The sequence below is a fragment of the Micropterus salmoides genome, unplaced genomic scaffold (genome assembly GCF_014851395.1).
Source record: "Micropterus salmoides isolate LMB-PRFRI ecotype aquatic unplaced genomic scaffold, ASM1485139v1 Ms_hic_scaffold_3, whole genome shotgun sequence".
In the NCBI taxonomy this organism is placed as follows: domain Eukaryota; kingdom Metazoa; phylum Chordata; class Actinopteri; order Centrarchiformes; family Centrarchidae; genus Micropterus; species Micropterus salmoides.
This window is the reverse complement of record NW_024042261.1, coordinates 20,344,673-20,365,418: the sequence shown is the minus strand read 5'-3', so window position 1 is coordinate 20,365,418 and position 20,746 is coordinate 20,344,673. Positions and strand designations below refer to the sequence as shown.

General features: G+C 42.7%; 1 protein-coding gene across 2 annotated transcripts in view; it reads right to left on the bottom strand.

The window, feature by feature from the left end:
- LOC119882618 (rho guanine nucleotide exchange factor 17-like) overlaps positions 1-20,586 on the bottom strand; it is a 67,723-nt gene extending 47,137 nt beyond the window's left edge. Inside the window, exons 1-2 of one of the 2 annotated variants that reach the window (XM_038692735.1) lie at positions 20,307-20,586; positions 14,775-20,169 (exon numbers count right to left, since the gene is read on the bottom strand). In XM_038692735.1, the coding sequence (XP_038548663.1) occupies positions 14,775-20,066 (5,292 nt within the window). In that variant the 5' untranslated portion in view covers positions 20,067-20,169; positions 20,307-20,586. Of the gene's footprint in view, positions 1-14,774; positions 20,170-20,306 lie in introns of those variants that run through there. The other variant, XM_038692736.1, reaches the window with a different exon arrangement.
- Between the last annotated feature and the right edge of the window lie 160 nt (positions 20,587-20,746).

Genomic DNA, 20,746 nt, shown 5'->3' with positions numbered 1-20,746 from the left:
GGCAAAAGAATGGCAATGGGTGGGCAGCCTCTGTGTTGTATCTCCACTTTACAACGGGACTCTAAAACTGGTCATAATATTACATAAAACCCTTTCAGGTACAGCTTTTATTTATGATCTTACATAAATACTTAGTTTAGAGTGACTAAAAAGGTCAGGCTTATGAGTTTGGGGAAAAGGTTGAGGAGGTTTTCAAGCCGGCAAGACAACAAACTGCAGGCGTTCAGCACACAACTCCTTTTAACTCTGTGATTCTAAAAGGAGAACTGCATAATTATGGGCTTTTGAACTGTCCTAGGATATACAAGGACATAATTCAAAAGTAACCAATAAATAATTGAAATTTTGAATGATATACATTTAATATAATTAAGAATCTAAAGAATATCACTTTTAGGAATAAAACCTGCTCTTAAATATAATGTGACACACAGTGTAATAACTGCTTGTCAAAAACTCCCTCTTAAAAAAAAGGACTGAAAACTTTCAGATGATGTGACACAAATCACATAGTTTCTCTAATTAACAGTTGCTACGCATGTAACCGGCTGCTCCCGAGAACATACTGCGCGGTCCTGACTCGAACTGGCGACCTCGGACACGCTTACAAGAAGGCTAAAACCCACAGGCACTAACGTTGGTGCATCTCTTAAGGTGTCGGGGAGTGAGATTAACTCACTGCACAGACTCGCTGGCTTCTGTCACACATACATTATTGAAACTGTATAATGTATAATTACATTGATAATTACATACCAATAATCTAATAACTGCAAAGTATGGGGGGAAACGCATTTAGGTTATTACATCACTGTAAGAACTATTATCATATCATACCTTAATAACCACTTATCCTGTAATAATTGCTAATTAATCAAACAATGTGCTGTCACTATGCTTTACAGCAGGTGTCCATTAACAGGTCTGATTATAATCTTAACCCATTAAGGGGGCATTTTATTACTTGCGGAAAATCTAAATTTAGTTTGTGTGTGAAAATTGGTGCATTAGTGACATTTTGTTTTTTATTAAATTCCAAAGAATTAGCAGCATAAGAAAAAAACAAACCTCAGACATTGATCCTAAGCACGTTCTTTCTCAACATATCCGTGCGTTGCTGTGGCTGCGGATGGTACACTATGTGTGAATGCTTGTGTGATTTGGTGAAATCTTCTTTTAATCAAGAGGCATATTGTGTTTAGGTATGCCATGCTTTGCCAGGCACACACAAGCACATAAGTACACACACACAGTCCAGAGAGTCTTTTATGGCTTAAGGGCTGTTCACTCTGTCAATAAGATCCAGATGTGGGCTCAGTGGGAGAGGGGATAAAAATAGAGCAAGAGAGGTGAGGGAGACCAAAAGAGAAAGATGGAGACGGGGTCAGAGAGAAAGCAAGAGAGACAGACGTAGAAACAATGATCTCAGTGAGAAACGTTGGGTGGATAAACGTAGGCATGCAGACTGACTGATGGGGTGAACAGAAAGGTGGGGAAGAGGTATAAACTTGGGTTTGTTTTATTGTGCCGACATGTTTCTTTCTTCCTCCTCCTTTACTTTTCTCAAACAGGAACGCCAGCCCATCTGATGTCACCACATTTTTACGGCAACATACACACACATTCCTGTCCCACACACGGTTGACACGGACGACAAAGAATACACATAAGGGCGACCAGCATCTTCATTGAGCAAAAAAAATAAAAAATAAAAAATTCCACAGCCCCATCACTAACCATCCTAAAACAGTGTTAGTTGCTTAAAAATGTTCTCTGGTCTTTAGAAGACGTGCACTTTCTTTTCTGTCTTTTTGCTCTAACAAACACAGATGCAGTGTGTAAGATGGTAAAAAAATGCCTCCCCCAAACCCACTTCCTGCCCTGCCCTCTCAATGAAGACAATTATGGTTCCTGCGAGAAGGATAACACTCCTTAAAAGGCTGGATCCATGTTGTTTTCAACTCTGCACACATTTTTCAAATTAAAAGCCAATACTGCATGTTTTTTGAATATAAAGTATAGGTTTTTCAAGTCTGTATGAAGGAGTGCAGAGCTGAAGCCATTTATTATCGTTCATGGCAATTTTGCTTTATTAGACATAGATCACAGGCTGAAAATGGCTGAAACACAGTTATGCTGCAAGAGCCTTTTCTTTCACATTAACTTGAATTGTAGTGTGCCTTTTATTTAAATTATTAGACATATGCCTTAACTGCAATATTACTGATCAGTGTCTGGAGATGTCAGGTGTCTGAGGTTTTGAACTATAACAGATGACATACCCAGCTGCATTCACTTGGGAAGGAGCTGTGTTGGAAAGACAACTGAGCCAATCAGAGCTTTGCAGGCCAGTTTAAGAATGAGGAGGCCATGTTCCCCCCAAGGAGACAGAAACAGCCATAGAAATGTTGCCAGAAAAACACAGTGGATGTAACTAACACAGCTTTTACAGGTTGTTGTAAGACAGCTTACCAAAATATGCAGATAGATAGATACGCAGCTCCACAAGACACATTGTTGAGATTTTGCATCTATCTTTAAAGATATGTCACTCAAGTGATTATATCCTCAGAAAATAAAGAACAGAAATGTAAAATAATGATTTGCTTCGAGACAATTTTTTTTTTTTAAATCACCTGATGGCCTTCGACAAATGGTTTAAAACTTCATGGTCAGATTGTGAGCTATTTTTAGGTAACTCTTATCACAAGTGTTTTGTCTGCTCAGCCCTCATTCACAACCTTGTAACTTCTCAGTGAGAGTTTTAGCTGCACAGAAGGGATGAACGTCCATTAGATAACAAGATGATACAAAGGATCGGGATGACATGAAAACAGCGCAAAAAAATGACAATGGACGTTATGAGTGTGTAAAAGGTGTCAGACCCACTGGTATTTGTTCCCATTTCGCCCGTGGATTTTGAACATTTGGGTTTGGACCCCGCGTTTTACCACAGGTATGTGTTATAGGTCCCTAAATGGCAAAGAAAAATAAATCCTGCTGTTTTTATAACACTGAAGATCAGTTACCAAGAGTTTAGTCTGGGCCTGACAATTTTCAGGAAAATATGCGCTCCAGTGATGTTTAATGCGAATGGCATCTCTGTAGCACACTGTGTGAACCTTAAATAATGTCTCTCCTCCTTTCACAATAACATTTCAGAACCACACAATTGAAATGCCAAGCGGTGAATTAAATGTTTGAAGGGGGAAAAAGTCGAGGCCTGGTTGAAAATAAGAAGCCTATTGAGGAGTGAAGAAGGACGACATTGTTTCAGGACAGACAGACCCGATTACCCACAACCCCCTGGCTGTCACTGTGGCATGGGAGCTTTGTGTGAGCCCTTCAAACAAACCTTTAGGGACACACATACCCACACCCACATGCACACACACCCCTCAAATCGGCAGATAAATGGCAGTCATAATTATCATTAACCATCATCAGTGGCACAATGATTGCTGCTGTGATTTGGTCAAATCTCCACACAGTTGGTTGAACGCGGGACAGACAACGAAGGGACAGCAGGTCACACACACACACACACACACACACACACACAAACAAAACTTCATAATTCAGGGGGTTGGGGGTGCTAGCAAAAGTTGGCAAGACAAATACCTGAAAAAAAAGGCTTGTTGGACATTTATACTCTGACAAAGATCCATTACAAAAGCAGTGACTGCAGCTGGTATCCCAGGAAATGTTTTAATAGTGCTGGTCTTGGTTCAAGTATTTCAAATTAACAGCAGCATTCATGCCAAAATTAAGTCCTGACACACATTGGAGATCTATCTACAAATCCATCACTGCCAACAGTGAGTGTTAAACATCTGCATCTAATGCCAGATAGGGTATTAAAAGTTTTTTTTTTTTTTAAATACTCTTGTAATCAGCAAAGGTGACCACTTCTTATAGCAGCGGATCCCTGATGCCACATCTGCTCACGAACACTCGTCACAGGTTGCATAATGTCAAGGAGTTCTGAGCATTTCTAACCAAAGTGAGTTTCTGGGGGCAAGAAGAGGTAAGACTGCAAGCAAAATTGGAGAAAAGTCAGAAAAGAATTAGTGTAGCAATTTTATTTTATTTTGAGCAATTTTGGAAAGATCAATACCACTCTAATGTCGGTCTATTAAATATGGGCCTACAGCCAGCAGCCGGCAAGCTTAGCTTAGCATAAAGACTGGAAGTAAGTGGAAAAGGCTAGCCTGGCTCTGTCCAAACGTAACAAAATCCGCCTGCCAGCACCTTTAAAACTATTTGACATGTTAACAGCTTGTTTGTTTAATTTGTACTAAAACCAACGTGGACAAAAAAGTCAATTCATTCTTTTATTTCCGATCTTGTCCATCATCACACGACCCATTACATTTATCTTGTGACCCCTTTGGAGGACCGACCCCCTGGTCTCAAAATACACTCCTTTAATCAACCTTGTTTCCAAGACCCTTAACCTAATTATTACCAGAGTTTATTCTCTATTCTGTTGTTATAACGTCATGCAAACAATACACGACAATAGCAGAGAAACACAGTGAACTGATATGTGTGACATTGTGACTCAAGTTACATTTAATGGCTTCTTATCACTTTAAACAAATATTCTCACAGTCACTGAAATCCACACACAATGATTAAACACCAAAACATTTTTCCTCATACATAAATGTTTTTTTTCCCTTTCGGACTTTTGTGTAATCTTTGCTTTTTATTTGTTAAACATATTTCAAATGAAATAATCTAAGGAGGAATCATCGCAGACTGTGTTTTGCTTTAAAGGGTCAAAAGCCAAAAAAGGTTGGAAACCACTGGACATTTGTTAAAAACGTGCCATTAGCCTCAGATTCTTAGATCCATATTTATTAGCAAAGCACAGCACAGACACAAGGAGTGATGACAGGAAAGTGAAGGTAAGAGTGAGAGAGCGAGAGACAGGGACACATGGAGGGAGCTAGAAAGCGCCTCATCTCTCTTTGACAGTTAAGTTATTGAAACACAGATGCGCACGCACGCACGCACGCACACACACACACACACACACACACACACGCACACACGCACACACACTCACTAGCCCCATGACTCTGTCTACTCAGTCTTTCTCTCATTCACACTGACACACACACGTCCAAGTTTTCTCGGTTGAGTTAAGGTCAACATATTTTCAGTCTGACTCACAGTTTTGTCAAAACTCATCTTGGGACAAAATGTTTTACTTAAGTACAAAAGGTTGGCAGCGGCCAGAGAGATCAAGCCACTCAACGCTCACCTGTGAGGGTTGCTGGGAAGGGAAATGGGTCACTTGTTTGGACATTTTGGAATTCAAAAACACAGATCAATATCACTAGAAAAGCTTAAACTATAGCGTTGATATAGCTTATACTATAGCGTCGCCAAATTACTATGATACATGTTTCACAAAAGCAAGCTTTTGCTCAATTATTAAATTCTCAGATTTATTTAAAAAGGAGAACATAAAAGTTTATTCTTCAAATAATCCTCATTACAGTAGATTAGACAAACCTGTACTTGTCTAATGTCAAACATCTTTTGATTTTGATTTTCTTTGTCTAATGCACACAAGACCTATAAAAGTTAATAATAATGACTCCGGTGGACATTGCTGCTTTGTTTAAGACACTCCCCAACACGGTCCCCAGACGGGGCATCTCAGAAACTGAGGGGGATGACTGGAAGAAAAATAAAAAGAGTACAATCACTGCCTTAATTTTCTCTTACTTGTATGGTTAACTGCAAGTATTCAAAACGCAGGCCAATTAGTCTCTGGGGTGAGGACGGGTAAGAAGAACACCAATGAAAGACAGCATACACAAAGAAATAAACTGGAAATATGCAGTCAAAAGGGCCAAGAGATGTAGTGAAAAAAAGCTGTACAAATATTCTGACTAGTCTGTGCAGTGATCAAAGCATGCGTCACATTACTTTGATCTCAAAACATCTATTTTGCCTGCATGAACACAACAATTGAGTTTCCTAGTAGCACATTGCTACCTATAAAGTACTACTCTTATTTTGTTCAGGCATGGTGGCTACCACTGCTAATACTGACTATGCAACTCTTTTATACCAAAGTCACCAAATTTACTGCTGCTGGAAATATGCAATGCACCACTTTCTGAGATGGTCATAGCTTGTGTCTTTTTAATACATTAGTCCATGTTGCAAAGTAAGAATATGACTTATATTTATTTATTCATTACTCAAGAATTACAAGCACTAAAAGGTGTTTTGTCCACTCATCTCAGTTGAAAGACATACTGTACAGGGGTCAACCCAATAGAAATATTAAACTAACTACATGTATATTGACTATATGGATAGTGCTTTTGACAAATGTATTGTACCATTGACTTGCAGCATATTTAATTTTGCCCTCTGCTTATCTTGTGAATGGTCTGAAAAATTGGAACCTCATGAGACTAAATTCCCTCAGCAAAACTCAATCTTACCCAATAAGGGGTACATAAACTAACCGTGCTCAAAAGTGACGTCATCCACTTGCTGTGGATGATGTAATGACATCAAGGGGGTGTATGATGATGAAATCCAGGTTGGTGTCACTAGACAAGTAAGTTCCCGACTGAAAAAAATTCACTTGAATGCCCCCTCAAGTCGGAACAACTTGAAACAATGAAAGATGTTTTTACTTAGTTAGCAATATCACTTGTTGGGACAAAAAGACAGCCCAACATTTGTGGAATCACACTACTTAAATGAATAAGGAAAAATATCAAGAAAACAAGACTCAACTGAAGACTTTGGATCCAATAATGTTAAACCGCATCCCATCCAAACACACAGAGGAGCATCACCACCTGCCTGTGCGGCTGCTTTGGCATCAGCTGCTCTGGTCTCTCTTTTCCAATCATCCTCCTCCTCTCCCTGTGCCTTAATCCGAGATCCCAGCAGCCACTCTGGAACAACACTCCGACACTTCCAGCTTCTCCCATTCCCATTTTGCCGAGAGTTTCTCAACTGGCAGCTAGAGCATGATCCAAACCGACGGACTGATGCCATAAGACAGAAAAAGGAGAGGGTGAGAGGAAGACAAGGACAGAAACAGAGAAGGAAGGAAGACGCAGAGTGTTTCTACGGTCATGTTTCTCTGGGTGACAAAAGACAAGTGACAGAATAGATTTGAACGGCCCAGTCAACCCACAGTTAAACCAAGGCCTAAACCCTGTGTGTGTGTGTGCGTCCAACCACGCTGTAAACTATGCTATGCTACACGCTGCAGGGTTGACACAGTTGTACCATTGTGTGAATAACTGGGGTAGACGCAGGCAACACGTCCATGACGATCAGTCACGGAGAGAAATGCGCATAGAAAAAAAAACATACTTGCATAATAATAATGTAACAATACTGTCCACTTTCTCTGCTTTTTGGGGTGCGTCTATGACAGTGTTGCGGCATTTGACTAGTAGCCTACTATTTGATAAACTATTCTTCTTTGGTTCTCAAAAATCCAATACCCTTGGATATCTAATACAGGGTTTTGCTATTTAAAATACTATATGCAGATTTTAATGTATGCCCTGACTGATGGACAATATGCACTGCAGAGTATAATCACATAATAATACTGAATTGTTGTTGGGTCATACTGGACAGAATTCCCATTGCAAAGAATGAGTCACAAGTAGCCTATTCAGCTCTCACTTCGTAAAACAAGCTGACTCCAAAATCACTCCTTCATTCACAATATAGCACACAGCACAAGGCCGCATCAGTTACTCACGTCAAGCGGTATCAGTTTTGGGAATTATCTGAGACTGTGAGTCCTATAATGGGAGACCTCATAGACGCAAACAATCCATAAGGATATGTTTTTAACTTATTTCCAAAGCTTGACTAGGATTGTGAACTCATCCCAGAGGACACAGTGACGCTCATTAACACATATTCATAAGCTAGTTAACAGGCTACAAACTAATGCTTCTGCCTGCTGCTTATTTTTGTCAACCCAGTAGAATGCTGTCACTGTCTGGGGACTGTATGAGCAGCAACCTGCAAGCTAAAATACAGCAGTAACTATTTAACTTGTTTTTGATTGTTTTGTTAGCAGCATATATCCCATTAGCCACGGTCATTAGCACACCATCAAAACTCATGGGAGCTTTAGCTGCTAATAAAACAATGACTGTTACATTTAGCTAACAATCTGGAGCACTAACATTTTACTATCAAGTACATTAGCGAATAATCATTTAGCTGAACATGTTTCAACTTTTCACAAAGAAAAATAAACCCTTTATAAGAAAAACACTAGAGGAACCCTAGAGGAAAAGACCAGAGGCTAGCTAGAACTTTCTACTGTGGCTCGGACTGCAGTCATTTCAGCAACAACCAAATGAAGGCTGCCACCATTGATTATTTTATAATCAAAACCAATATTTATTTTTAGGTTATGTGATTCCCTGTTCAATCTATTCAATCTCAAAACACTGCAAAAGGGAACATCTTCAAATTACAGTGTTTTCTGACTAGTCCAAAACCCAAACGTTTGCTATTATTTAAAACAGTGGTTCTCAAACATTTTCAAATCAAGGACCACTAAATGACACAAATTAGACCACAGACCCCCATTTGATAAGATTCATCTGATGGGATTTTTGCTTTTAGATTTTTTATTACAGAAAGTGTATAAAACCCATTTGCAAAATAGTCACAGTATGTAACTGTGTTACTTATGGATGGAGCTTTAGTTCAAATAAATTCGTGAAATTGAATAGTGAAATTGCTGGGGACCCCCTGAAATAAACCGATTGAACAATTAATCAGCAAATTGTTAAAATTCAAACATTTTGTTAGTATTTGAAATCACATTAAATATGCTATACTGTGAAAAATAGACAATAGAAAACAACGAGTTATTAGCCCTTGACTAGGTATGTGGAATAAAATTTTTTGTGGCATGTAAAGTATAATGAGGAGTGTTTACAGTTCTTTTTTGAAGAAATGAATTAGCATGAGCTGAAATGGCAACCAACACTGCAGACACTGCATTAGTTGAATCATCAACAAACTGAAAACTGGGATCCTCACATCAGATATCTTTGTGGCCACGTGGACTGCAGATGTATGTTTGACTCATGAACATGAACGACCTGCCAAATATTTACCATACTGTGTATCTATAGGCACACACACAACATCATTAACAGATCCCATTTTCAAACCAGTATTCATTATCCATTAGTTACATCACTTAGAAACATATATCCACACAAACACACAGTTTAGTATGTAGAAATCTGCCTGTGCACAAAAAAAGCTGAAATAGCAGCTCTGCTAGAAAGTGCTGTTTCAGAGGAGGCTTTCCTTACATAAGCAAACTGCTCTGTAATTACACTGGGTGGATCCCCACAGACCCAGGAGTTAGGAGAGAGTTAGAAAGCGACAGTCAGGAGGGGAGCAACTGAGACAAGAAATGAGGACACCAAAAGTGTAAAAGAAGATAGAAGAAGAATCAAAAAGCCACTGTTCAAAGGTTTGAACAATCTGAAATGACTTTCCACTGGTGAGCAACAGCGAATTTAAAAAGGAAATACCCAGAAGCTCTCCTTAAAAGGAAAAGGTAAACATTTTCAAAGCATATTGCAACTGTCATCAACCAAGGGCAAGGACATCCAGAACAGTTTTCCCACATAGCTTTTTTCCCCCGCTGTGAGAAACCAGATGGAGCCACATGTTGTTATTTCTTTGCAGTGACACAAATGTCAGTTGAGGTTACATGCGTTTAAAAAAATAAAATAAAAACCTTGATTATACTGAAACTTTCTAGGCCAATGATTTTAACCTAAATTACCTTTATTAGCATTGCTAGTACAAGCTAAATGGGGTGAGCATTTAATTTTTCTTCAAATCAAAGTGTAGACTTGTTCAAAACTGTTTATAAAGGAGTAAATAGGACTGAAAATAAGTTAACATTTGGGGAAATACGCTTATTTGCTTTCTTGCCCAGAGTAAAATTAAGAAAAGGTCGATACCACTCTCATTTATGTCTGCATCAGTTAGCTTAGCACAAAGACTGGAAACGGCAAAACTAAACAGGCTCTGTACAAAAGGTAACAAAATCTGTCTACCAACAACTCTAAAGCTCAAGAATTAAAAAGTAGTTTCTGAGCTATTTGTGTAAAGACAACATTTTGACGTTTTAGAGGGGGGGTTATGTGCCAGACTATTTGTAGACCAGGAGCAGCTGCCAGGCAACCAGTGGAGGAACCTGCAGGATGTTAGGTTTGACAGCCCCCCCACCCCTGTCAAACCAAATAGGTCTATCATTAAATCCCTTACTCAGAGGAACACAAAACATTTTTGTTGTGCCCGTCCCAAAAGCAATACACCAGGCTGTGTGTGTGAGAGATAGAGAGAGACAGGCAAAACATCATCATCTGTGTGTGTGTGTGTGTGTGTGTGTGTGTGTGTGTGTGTGTGTGTGTGTGTGAGTAGAGGACAATATGGCTGGAGTTAGGGGATGTTTCCTGCTCCCCTGGGACCTTAACCGCATAGGAACAGAAACCATAGCAAACATTAATGAACCACTTTAGTCATGTAGTTCCTTTTTTGTTGCTTTTCAAGTCAAACCCTTGTTATAGTAAGTTCAACATGAATGCCATCACAATTTCTAAACAGAATTAAGCCATGCTCCCAGTACAGTAGTGATCCATAATATAAGTTTTTAGGTTCAATCTTCTCCCTCCACTGGCCTCCGTAACATCAAAATGTCTATCATCAGAGGCTGCCTATGTGTCAGAGAAACCACAGATATCTGCAGTGTGGCCTTTTGATCTTCTGATTCATCCCACCTCATCCCTCTCATCTGCTGAGTCACAGAGACCTTCAACCAGAACAAACCACATCCTCATCCTTTCATCTCTCCATCACCTTTACCTCACTCAGCATCCCTCACTAAACCTGTGTTGACCTTTGCATGTTAAAAAAGAACCCCTAGCACCCACGTTACATCCTGTATGTGTGTGTGTTTCCTTTAACTTTAAAGTCTGCTTTCAAAAGGAGCAAGTTGCCTGTTGGATAAGCTCCTCCCTCTCCATTGATCACAAAAAAAAGGTTAGCTGGTACACAAAACAATTAGACAAAACAAGTTTATTCTGACATGGTTCTGTTTGTTTAACTGCAAAGAACATCCATATTCAAAAAAGCAATTAGAATGTTTTAGCCTCCAAATAATTATTTCAAATGAAACCTATGAGGTTCACTGCTTCAGTGTCTACGCATCTCTACCTTTACTGTTCCTCTCCAGCACAACTCTATCTGGGGAAGAGCGAGGATTACAACAGGGGAGTGAAAGAAAAAAGACCAAGCAGAGGGAAAGTATTTGATTCCACGCGGGTGGCCTGATAAAACAAAGTTAGTCATAAATCTGGAGCTATAAACACTGTGCTTTTAGACCTAATCCATACAGAGCGGAGCATAGACCAATGTTTCTGTCTCCTTTCTTTCTCTCAGGCTTTGTATTTCCCTCTCTCTTCCTCCCATTAGCACTCTCGCTAGCATTAAACTTCCCCTGGCCTCACAGGATGGAAAGAGGACTTTTGGGAAATTAGTTGAGTGTGTGTGTACATAGACAGCTGCCCTTTGTTAATTTCAAGGATATGCAGGAAGCACCAAAAATTAGCACTGGATGATTGACAAGATTCGTCGTCTTGTTTACTTATTTTAATCTTATATGTATATCCTGACTTAAATAAGGAACATGGCTAATTTTAGTTTTATTTATGTAGGTAGTTCTTGTCCAGCTGCTTGTATTAAGAAAAAACATTGGGCTTATCTTGTTAAATCAAAGAGCAAAAGGGTTTTAGAGATCTTCGTTGTAAAATGCCAAAAAAGTATTGTTTGTGTACTAGTACCAAAACTTAAAATTATACCATATTTAAACTTGGGAGTCTTCAGCTCTTTTGGGAAGTTGAAGACTGTTATGCAACAACACGAGAAGGAAAGATGGGCCACACTTCTGCTGCCTGCAAAAGTGAAAACTACAGTAAGGGAAACACACACACACTTACTCAAGAGGAATCACAATCCATCAATGTGTGTATCAAATTTGACTTTTTAACCAATGATACATTACAGTACTATTTGTTTGGGTTTGAACCCGTCTGTTCAGCTGCTGTGAAGAAAGAGCTGTCCTGTACCTGAGAGGGGCTCATATGATTCTTACATAAAACTGTCTCACATCAGAGTTTTCATGTCTAAATGAATGATAACAGGTGCATTTCACCCCAAATCTGTCACAGTTTGAGGCCCCAAACATGGGGCAACACAACATAAACTTTGAAAAAGGTTTGAAAAAAATAAATAAACCATCTTCTCCCATTACGTCTCATTCCCTCACCACCCCTCCCCTCAATCACTGTTTCATTCTTGAGCTCTCTCTTTGTTCTATTTTGATCCTGTAATTTTTTTCTCTTAGCCAGCCAAGTGTTTCTTCCAACTCCCTTTCTCCCTCTACCTGACATTCAGCTCGGCAGCCTGCCTCACACCAGGACAAACTTTATGACCTCACTTCACTGCAATGTTCCAGAGACATAGAGCGAGAGACAGCACCGAGAAGACTAAGATAACATGAGGAGGAATGCTGGAGAATTAGTATAAAAAAGTCAAATGGAGATGGGCGAGAGTCTGAGCTTAAGATGTAACATATTTATATAGACCATAGACTTTGACTGACCCAGCATCTGGATGACTGGTGAAGGAGAAGGGAAGGAGGAAGGGCACAAAGGAATTGTGGCAAAAAAAGTAAATCAAAAACAGATAAAGATGAAAGATTTTGATGTCACTGTGCTCTGGGTGAAATAAGCCAGAAAAGGAAAAAGCTTTTCCTCTCACTCTCTCACCTTCTTTTTGCTCCCTTCCTTACTTTCTCAGAACTTGTCTGTGCTCCATTTTAGCTTGGCACAGTTGTTTCTACGTTCAATCCAAATCACACTTGCCCAGTGGCAGTGCTCTAAACTCAGTGTGTTGGCAAACTCTGGGCTCCAAATGTTTGAACAAACCACTGATATATCCCTGTGCACACACACAGAAAGAAGGAGGAGGATAATAATAATAATACACATATGCAGGCCAATCACAAATGTGAACACACACTCAGCACAACAGAGTGCACGCATACACACGCCAGCCGGTAGTGCTGGACATCATCAAACACTTGAGTAACCACAACAACTTCCCATTTCCCTAGACCCATTTCCTGCCTGTTGAGGTCACTCGCCAGCTACTGCTAATGTCGCTAAAACAACAAGCAAGGACAATGGGCAAGGGAGTAAAACAATCAATCAACAACTAATGAAGATCGGGGCAGTAGATAATATCAATGGGCAGTAAAGCAGTTTTGTGAGTGAATGCCAGGTAGGACAGGCGAATCAACAAGTAATTTGTTTTTTTAGCAAATAAAAACAACATTGTCCAGATTTCTGAAACACACAGTGACAAATCACAAAGTAACATTTGACTTCCATACCAAAGCAGAATGAGTCCAGGGCTGCAAAATATTCACTGCAATAAAGAAAAGCTGTCATGGTACAATGAAAGCAAAGTCCTGGATGATGTGTCTGCAGCCTTCTGTCCTGAGCTTAGACGGGATGATAATCCCTCTATTGCTTTTACTTTCACCACACCTATTCAGAGTTTCACCCGTGACAATAACTGGAGGTCTGGAGGGTGTGTGTGTGTGTGTGTGTGTGTGTGTGTGTGTGTGTGTGCACTCAGGGGGTTGTTATGAGTAAGGGTAGCTTTGTGGGAATGAATGACATAGTCCACAGAAAGGAACATTGAGTATACATAGAAACACACACAGACAGACCCCATGAGTGGCTGCCTTTGAACGTTACAAAGAGTGCACATTTATATGCATTCTCTTTTTTTTTTCTTTACATATGTTTAGATATATTGTAATATGCTCAATTAAGTTTCTTATATCCTGTTAACTTTGTCATATAATGGTCATTATACCCAGTGGTTGCATAAAAAAACATTTATCAATTGATTATGTACATTTATCATGATATTGATTTTTTGTGACAAGCCTATCAGTTAACATTTGTATTGCTATGATATAACGAGCCAGAAGTCTCCCAGTGTTTAGACACTGTTGAGTAAATGCAGCATCCCAGACATCACACACCCAATCTTTGTTTGGGTGAAGTGTTTATTATTTTCTCTCACTATGACTCTATAATTCTGGTACAGAGACAATCGATATTGGATGAAACAAATAAATGAAAACAGACATGCACACTCAGCAGGGCTTGGTGCACTCCTTAATGCCCTTTGTCTGAGATTTGTTTAATCAAACTTATAACATCCTCTGATGTTTGTTTAAAACTGCACAGCCTTTAATGGCTTCTGTATTGTAGCACTGCTCCAAATGCACTCTGAAATGAACCACATGAGTCCTGATTCACAGCACTTCATAAAAGCACAGGCACACACATGCAGCTTTGGGTGTAGCTATGAAACCATAAGAACAAGTCAACTGTATAAGACAACATTATGGGTTGTTTTAAGCTAACTGGTATTACCTCAAAACCTTTAATACATTAAAAATCCAATTTCACCCTATTTCAGACAGTGACAAGTAAAAGTTTAGTGAGGCAAATAACCATTTGACACAGAATACACTCAAAGACACCATGCAACAAGAGAGCTTTGTGTATGCCAGCCTTGCACTTGCTCACTCGCGCATGTGAAAATGATAAAAAGACAGAACAGAAATGTGTACTCACCACTCTGGGCTTGATCCTCTGTGGGACAGCCGTGGACGCAGTGTCCTCTGTGCTTTTCTTCTGTGGTCCAGCTTCTGTAATTCCACTGGTGGTGGTCTCGCTGGGCCCCTCTGATGCAGACACTGAACCTTCAGCTCCATCCCTGGCCGCAGGAAGAGGCCCTGGGCCTTCACTGTCCCTCTCAGCGGTGCTCAATTCTAGAATATATTTCTGGGTCACATCCTCCAGAGATGGGGCCTCATCTCCAGTAGGCTTACTTAAGGTTGAAGGCTCTGCAGTTGGTCGGACGGCTAGGCAGTCAGCTTCCTTCAGCGGCTGGAGGTGTGGAGGTGGGGAGATGGGGATAAAGGTGGCAGGTTCGCTGGCATGGCGGACATGCTTGGGCCTGGTTTTGGATTTGGATTGCAGCAGGGGAGGAGGAAGAGGAGAGGTGAGGTCAGTTTGGTCCCTGTGATCCCCCTGCTCCTCTGAACCCAGCTCTGGGGGCTCAAATGGGTCCTCATGAGAGAAAAACTGAGCCAACCTGTTTGGACGCTTTCTAGGGGGGCGACGAACCATTCTAGGTGACAGAACCCCAGCTAGCTTGAGGTCAAAGTTAAACTTCTGCACCTCTTGCTCTTCTCCACCTTGGTCTATTACATCTTCATCTTCATCATTGTGGTTATCAGAGTGGGGGGTGCATTCTGACTGGGAACGAACCTTTTTACTGCCGTTTGCTTCATGCTGTTTCACCAATGCATGTTTAGGCTCAACTTCCGGCTTCCACAGTTCCTCTCGCTGCTCGCTCAGGATTGGCTCACTGCTGGAAGGTGGGATCTGGCTAGGTTGATCCAGCTCGCTGATTGGCTGAGGATTGCCGATCTGACCTCTGAATTGAGGGTCATTCTGAGAAAGTAAAGGGGCATCGCTACGACGACTGGGGTCACTGAATGACTTCTTCTTGGGAGCTTTGCCATTGCCATGGTCATCAGTCATTAGTCTGTCCATTGCACCTGGCTCAGCTACGATACTCCTGATCACCCCGCTGTAGTCACGAACGGCATCATCTCGAAGACCACCATCACTGTAAACTGACAAGTCACTGGCCACACTGCCCTTGTATTCTGACAAGGTTGCCACCACAGAGGCGTCTGGAGCACCTCCCCCTCCTTTGACAGACAGGGATCCTAACAGGTTGCTGTCTACAGAGGAAAAATTGTTATTCCCTTCTTCTGTGACAGAACAGCGCCGCTGCGGCATGGGGTCACTGAGAGAGCGGTAGACTGTGGACTCCCCATTTCCAACAGCTGCTATTGTTGACTCTGCATTACTGGCATTACTGGAATCAGAGCCTGTGTTGTTATTACCAGACGGAGAGAACTTGCGCCTTCGACGGATAGCACTTGGGGTCGCAGGAGCTTCAAGTCCTCCTCCTGCAGTGCCTGCTGACCTCTGCGACACAGCGCTGTTGGTGTTGATCTCCTCACTGGTAGCATTGACACTGTTGATACCAGCGGTGTTGCTCAGCTCCATGATGATACTGTCACTCTCAGCCATACGGGCAGGAAGAGTCAAGGAGGGAGGCACGCTGACTTCATTCAGATGATTTGAACAATTCATGCTGTTCTCCGTCATCTCTTCTCTCTCCTGCTTAAACCCTTGTGCCTCATGGAGAGCAGATTGCTTCCATACGGTGACAGGCTGCCCTAGCACATCCCTAGCGATTCTTGACCCTAAATTAACCCCTGCTGACCCAAGGAAGGACCTCTCAGAGGGGTCACTGGGGCCTGTCTCTGGCTCTGTTACAATCCCTTCATCTGTTAAACTAGACTCATGGCCTGAAAGTTCATCCACAGAGCGGTCGTAGAACATGCTTTCCTCCGAGTCGCCCTTCAGTAAGGCTCTCTCTGTCTCTCTTCTCTGTCTCTTTGCCTTCTCCCTGTACGCTGTGCCCCTGCTGTTTAGCTTCTCCAACTGCATACTTTGTCCATCCCTCTCGCTCTCCCTGTTCTCTCTCTCCAGCTCATGTTTATCCCTGTCTTTTGTGTTCTTACACTCAGCCTCTTGATCTATCCTTGTCTCATCCTTAACACTCACTCCTGCTTTCTCCTCCTTTGTTTTCGTGACCTTGAAACATTCATCCTCCAAATCATTGTCAGTCCTCCTTACTTCTACATCATCATCATCTTCCCTAGTACTCATCTGGCAGATATCTCGAATGACCTGCCTGGCTTCCTGCACATACCTCTCCTGCAATGGAGGCATCACTTCCTCATCAGCATCATCATCAAATCCATATTCCCTCATCCTTTGTCGTCTCCCAACCCTAAAATCACCCCCATCACTTTCTACCTCCCTATCTGACAACGACACCCTTCCTCTATCCCTTTCTCCATCCAAGTCAAGCTGCTGCTCAGAGGAGCTCCTCTTCGTGGTTCCACCTGTCAAGCAACACCTCACGGCTGTTGTGGGTTTGTCTGAATAAGTGAAGGATTTTGCACGTCGCAGAGTGGCTGTCAGGTCTTTCAGTGATGGCCGACGACCACAGGGTAGAAGGGTCCCGCCATGAGTCCGTGATCCCATCCTGTACACTGAGGACCCCTCCAAGTCCCCGATTTTGTCTCCACTTGTTTTCCGCACTTTGAGCTCTGACAGGTCAGATTTCAGAAAGCTTAATAGTGACATAGTTTCTGAGGCAATATCAGGGTTAGACATGGATATTCTGTTTTTACCATTGTCATCTACCCCATCCCCACCTGTTGTCCTCCTTAATGCCATGGTCTCACCAACCCTAAGCCCTGCAGATACCCCACCTTCTCTGGCAAGTATGCTAGGTAAGGGGGGGACTTGAGGCACAACCTTGGTGCGCACCCGCACTGGGGTACGGGAGAAGTTATCCCCATGGCCAAAGCTTGGGGATCGATACATAGTAAAATTCCCATGGTACGTTTTACTCAGCATGGACGAGGACGCACTTTTGCTAGTGCTGCCTCCTGCTCCACCCGAGTTAAAAAACACATTTGCTGTACGGTTGGTGCAGCTAGCCTGGTCCTCCTCCTTCAGTGTCTCAGTGCTAGAGTATCGGCTGTTGCAACGTGAACCACCAGGACTGGAAACAAATGGGGGGATATTGACCTTTGACACTCGTGATACACCAGGAAGTGTCGTGGACGTCACAGGTGAGAAGATGCGCTCCCATTGCTGCACCCTGGCTCTGTTACTATGAATACTGGGTTCTTTTGCCAAGTGGCTCCGGGCTGCTGTTCTCACAAAGTCTCCTCCTGTGTTTTGTGGGTGGTGCCTCTCTACGTGCTCCATTGTCATGCCCGTGTCACTGTCGCTGTCTTCTGATTCGCCATCATGATCATTATAATCATCACGGCCTGCTGCTAGAGCAGCTCCAAAGACCTTCTTCTTTTTTCTCAGTGAGCGGCGGCGGACTGCCTCTCGACTATGGGGGCCTAAAGAACCAGGGCTGTCCTCCTCACTGCCTGAAGACCTGCCAATGCCCTTAGCACCCCAGCAGCCATTTTTAGTGCGGGATAAATAGCTGCCTCCTCGCTCTGTGGCACCCCTTTCTCCTGCTCTGTAGGAGATGGAAGGAGCAGGGCCTGAAGGAACACTCCAACCACCTCCTCTTCTTCTCCTGGTGTGCTCCTCCTCTTCGTCTCCAGAGCTAAACCTCCAGCGGGAGCTGAGAGGAGAGGCAACTCTTGTTGGGGCTCTTAGCTCAGTGGAGGGAGCTTCAGTAGAGGAGTAGGAGGTAATGGCTTTATCTGGAGCTGGAGCAGAGGAGGGGGAGGAGGAGGTGTGGGCTGGTGCTCTAGAGGAGCTATGTGAGGAATGTAAACTATCCCTGGGCAGCCCGACCCCCTGTCTATCCCTTCTCTCCCTCACTGTCGGCTGCTGAAGAGAGGAGGAGCAGGAGGAGGTGTCTAAGCTCCCCGGTCGACTCCAAGACGAAGTCGCAGGGGGTTGAAGGTCAGGGTTGGGGTCAGATGTCAACCCTGTTGTCCTGGGGGTCTTATGGGCTGCCTTTGCCTCAGTGTTGGGACTATGAGATCTGTATGGAGATAGGTTAATCCTATGGTAGTGACTACCCCCAGTGCAAGTGTGACTGCTGCTGCTGCTTTGAAAAGTATTTCTGCCAGAAGCGTTGTTGTTATTAGAACGATGTGTCTCTATGTCTGCCTCCTGATCATTTGAGTACCGCTGGTGGTCAGCTTTGGAATAAAAGTCCATACCGTGACAAAAAGTCTCTTTAGCAGTACTGCTTTCTGTGCTTTGTGTTCCAACTATGCATTTGCCATGCAAAGACAAGCCACTGGCTTCATTATTGGAGCTGCAAGATGAGAGTTTGTCACTTCTATCTGAGAGAAGGGCACTGTCACTGGGGCCAAGCTCGTGTAGATGGCCTCTGATGGCTGCTTTTAAATTCTCACAAGTGTCAGTCTTGTGCTGCTGAGTACCTTTGCTTTGTGGCTCATCAAAAAATTGTCTAATTTTTGTGACACTGGGCCACTTGTCAGAGTGCAGGGGAATGAAGTCACTGTGGTGTGTAGAGAGGTAACTTTTGTGAGATTTACAGGGTGGAGGAAGCCCTCTACTAGTAACATCCTCTTCCTCATCTGTAGTCAAAGTCTTTCTATGATCAGAGGGACATGCATTGATCTGTGAATAATCTCTCTTACCAGAGTTACTGCTGCTGTCGGTTGATAAACACGTAAAAATCCGTTCCTCACTTTTCTTTTCTGAGTCCGAGCCTGACACAGAGTCAGTGCCAGAGTGAAACTTTTTCACTTTGTTGTCTGTGAGAGACTCCGCAGTAGTAGTGTCACTATCCTGGAAATATCCACCACCGCTGTCCTCGTGAAAAGATTTACGACACGGAGACCCGTCTGTCTTGGATCCTCTGGCCCGAGGGAAAGTGTTGCTCCTCCGCGTCACTGCTGCGCCGTCTCCCGGTGAGACTCGGTGCGTCCCGGCGCAGCCGCTGCTGCTAAACTTCTCAGTGAGCTGGCGGATTGATGGAGAAATAGAGGAGAGAAGAGTGGAGGAGCCTCTCTTTGGATCTGCGGTTGGGAGGCCGGCGGTGGTGGCAGAGATTTTGGAAACTTTTCTTGACACACTGACATTACGCGTCGCCAAGAGCTGTTCTGCTTTGCTGGGCTCCGGAGGAAGGGCGACGCCAGCTGCCTCCAAATCCTCTGATTTGTGTTGTTGGTCTTCACTCCTGTGGGCGCTCCAAGACCCCAACTTTTTGAAAGAGACGCTGCGATACACGGCGGCATTCTTCCTCTCGCTTTCTGCCATTGTTCATGTCGTCCTTTGTTAGATTTCACACACACATTTTAACTCCACGGATATTACAGATCCAAGCACCTTTTGGCATTGTGGTCCATTTCTCCCACGCACCCTAACGGCACATAAACCCAACAATAATCACAATTTTTAAGACTTAATTGTTGGCAAACTGCACAGTAACTTGCTTAATAAAGTGATAAAGTGTTGAGTGAGTAAGTAGGTGAGTGCCACTCTGTTATGAAAACTTACACGTTGTCGATTCCCGAAACCGCATCCGTGCAAAGAGGAAAAGGGCTACAGTTTTTTTTTTTTGGCTCAAACTTTCCCAACCTGTTCACAAACACAACTTTTCCATTGTTATTCTCTACTGTCTCTAAACATCTGCCCATCGCCAGGCTAGCACGCCTGTACGGGCCCGACGCATCATACACGGTTAATTCCCAATCTGTTTGTAGATTCCTTATTTTGGCATGATTTGGTTTTCCGTGACTTATGTTGTTTTTTGCATGTTAATGCTTGAGATAGGGCAGGGGGTGGGCGGGACTAGGGGTATAGGGGCTGTCATAGCCCCCTCGGGGATTGAGAGGAAAAGCGTTTTTCTTTTTTGATAGGAGAAGGCAGATACTGTGGACAAACTGGATGTAATTATAGCCCTTTCCCTTGCGAAAAAGACAGTAGCACTGTCAGGG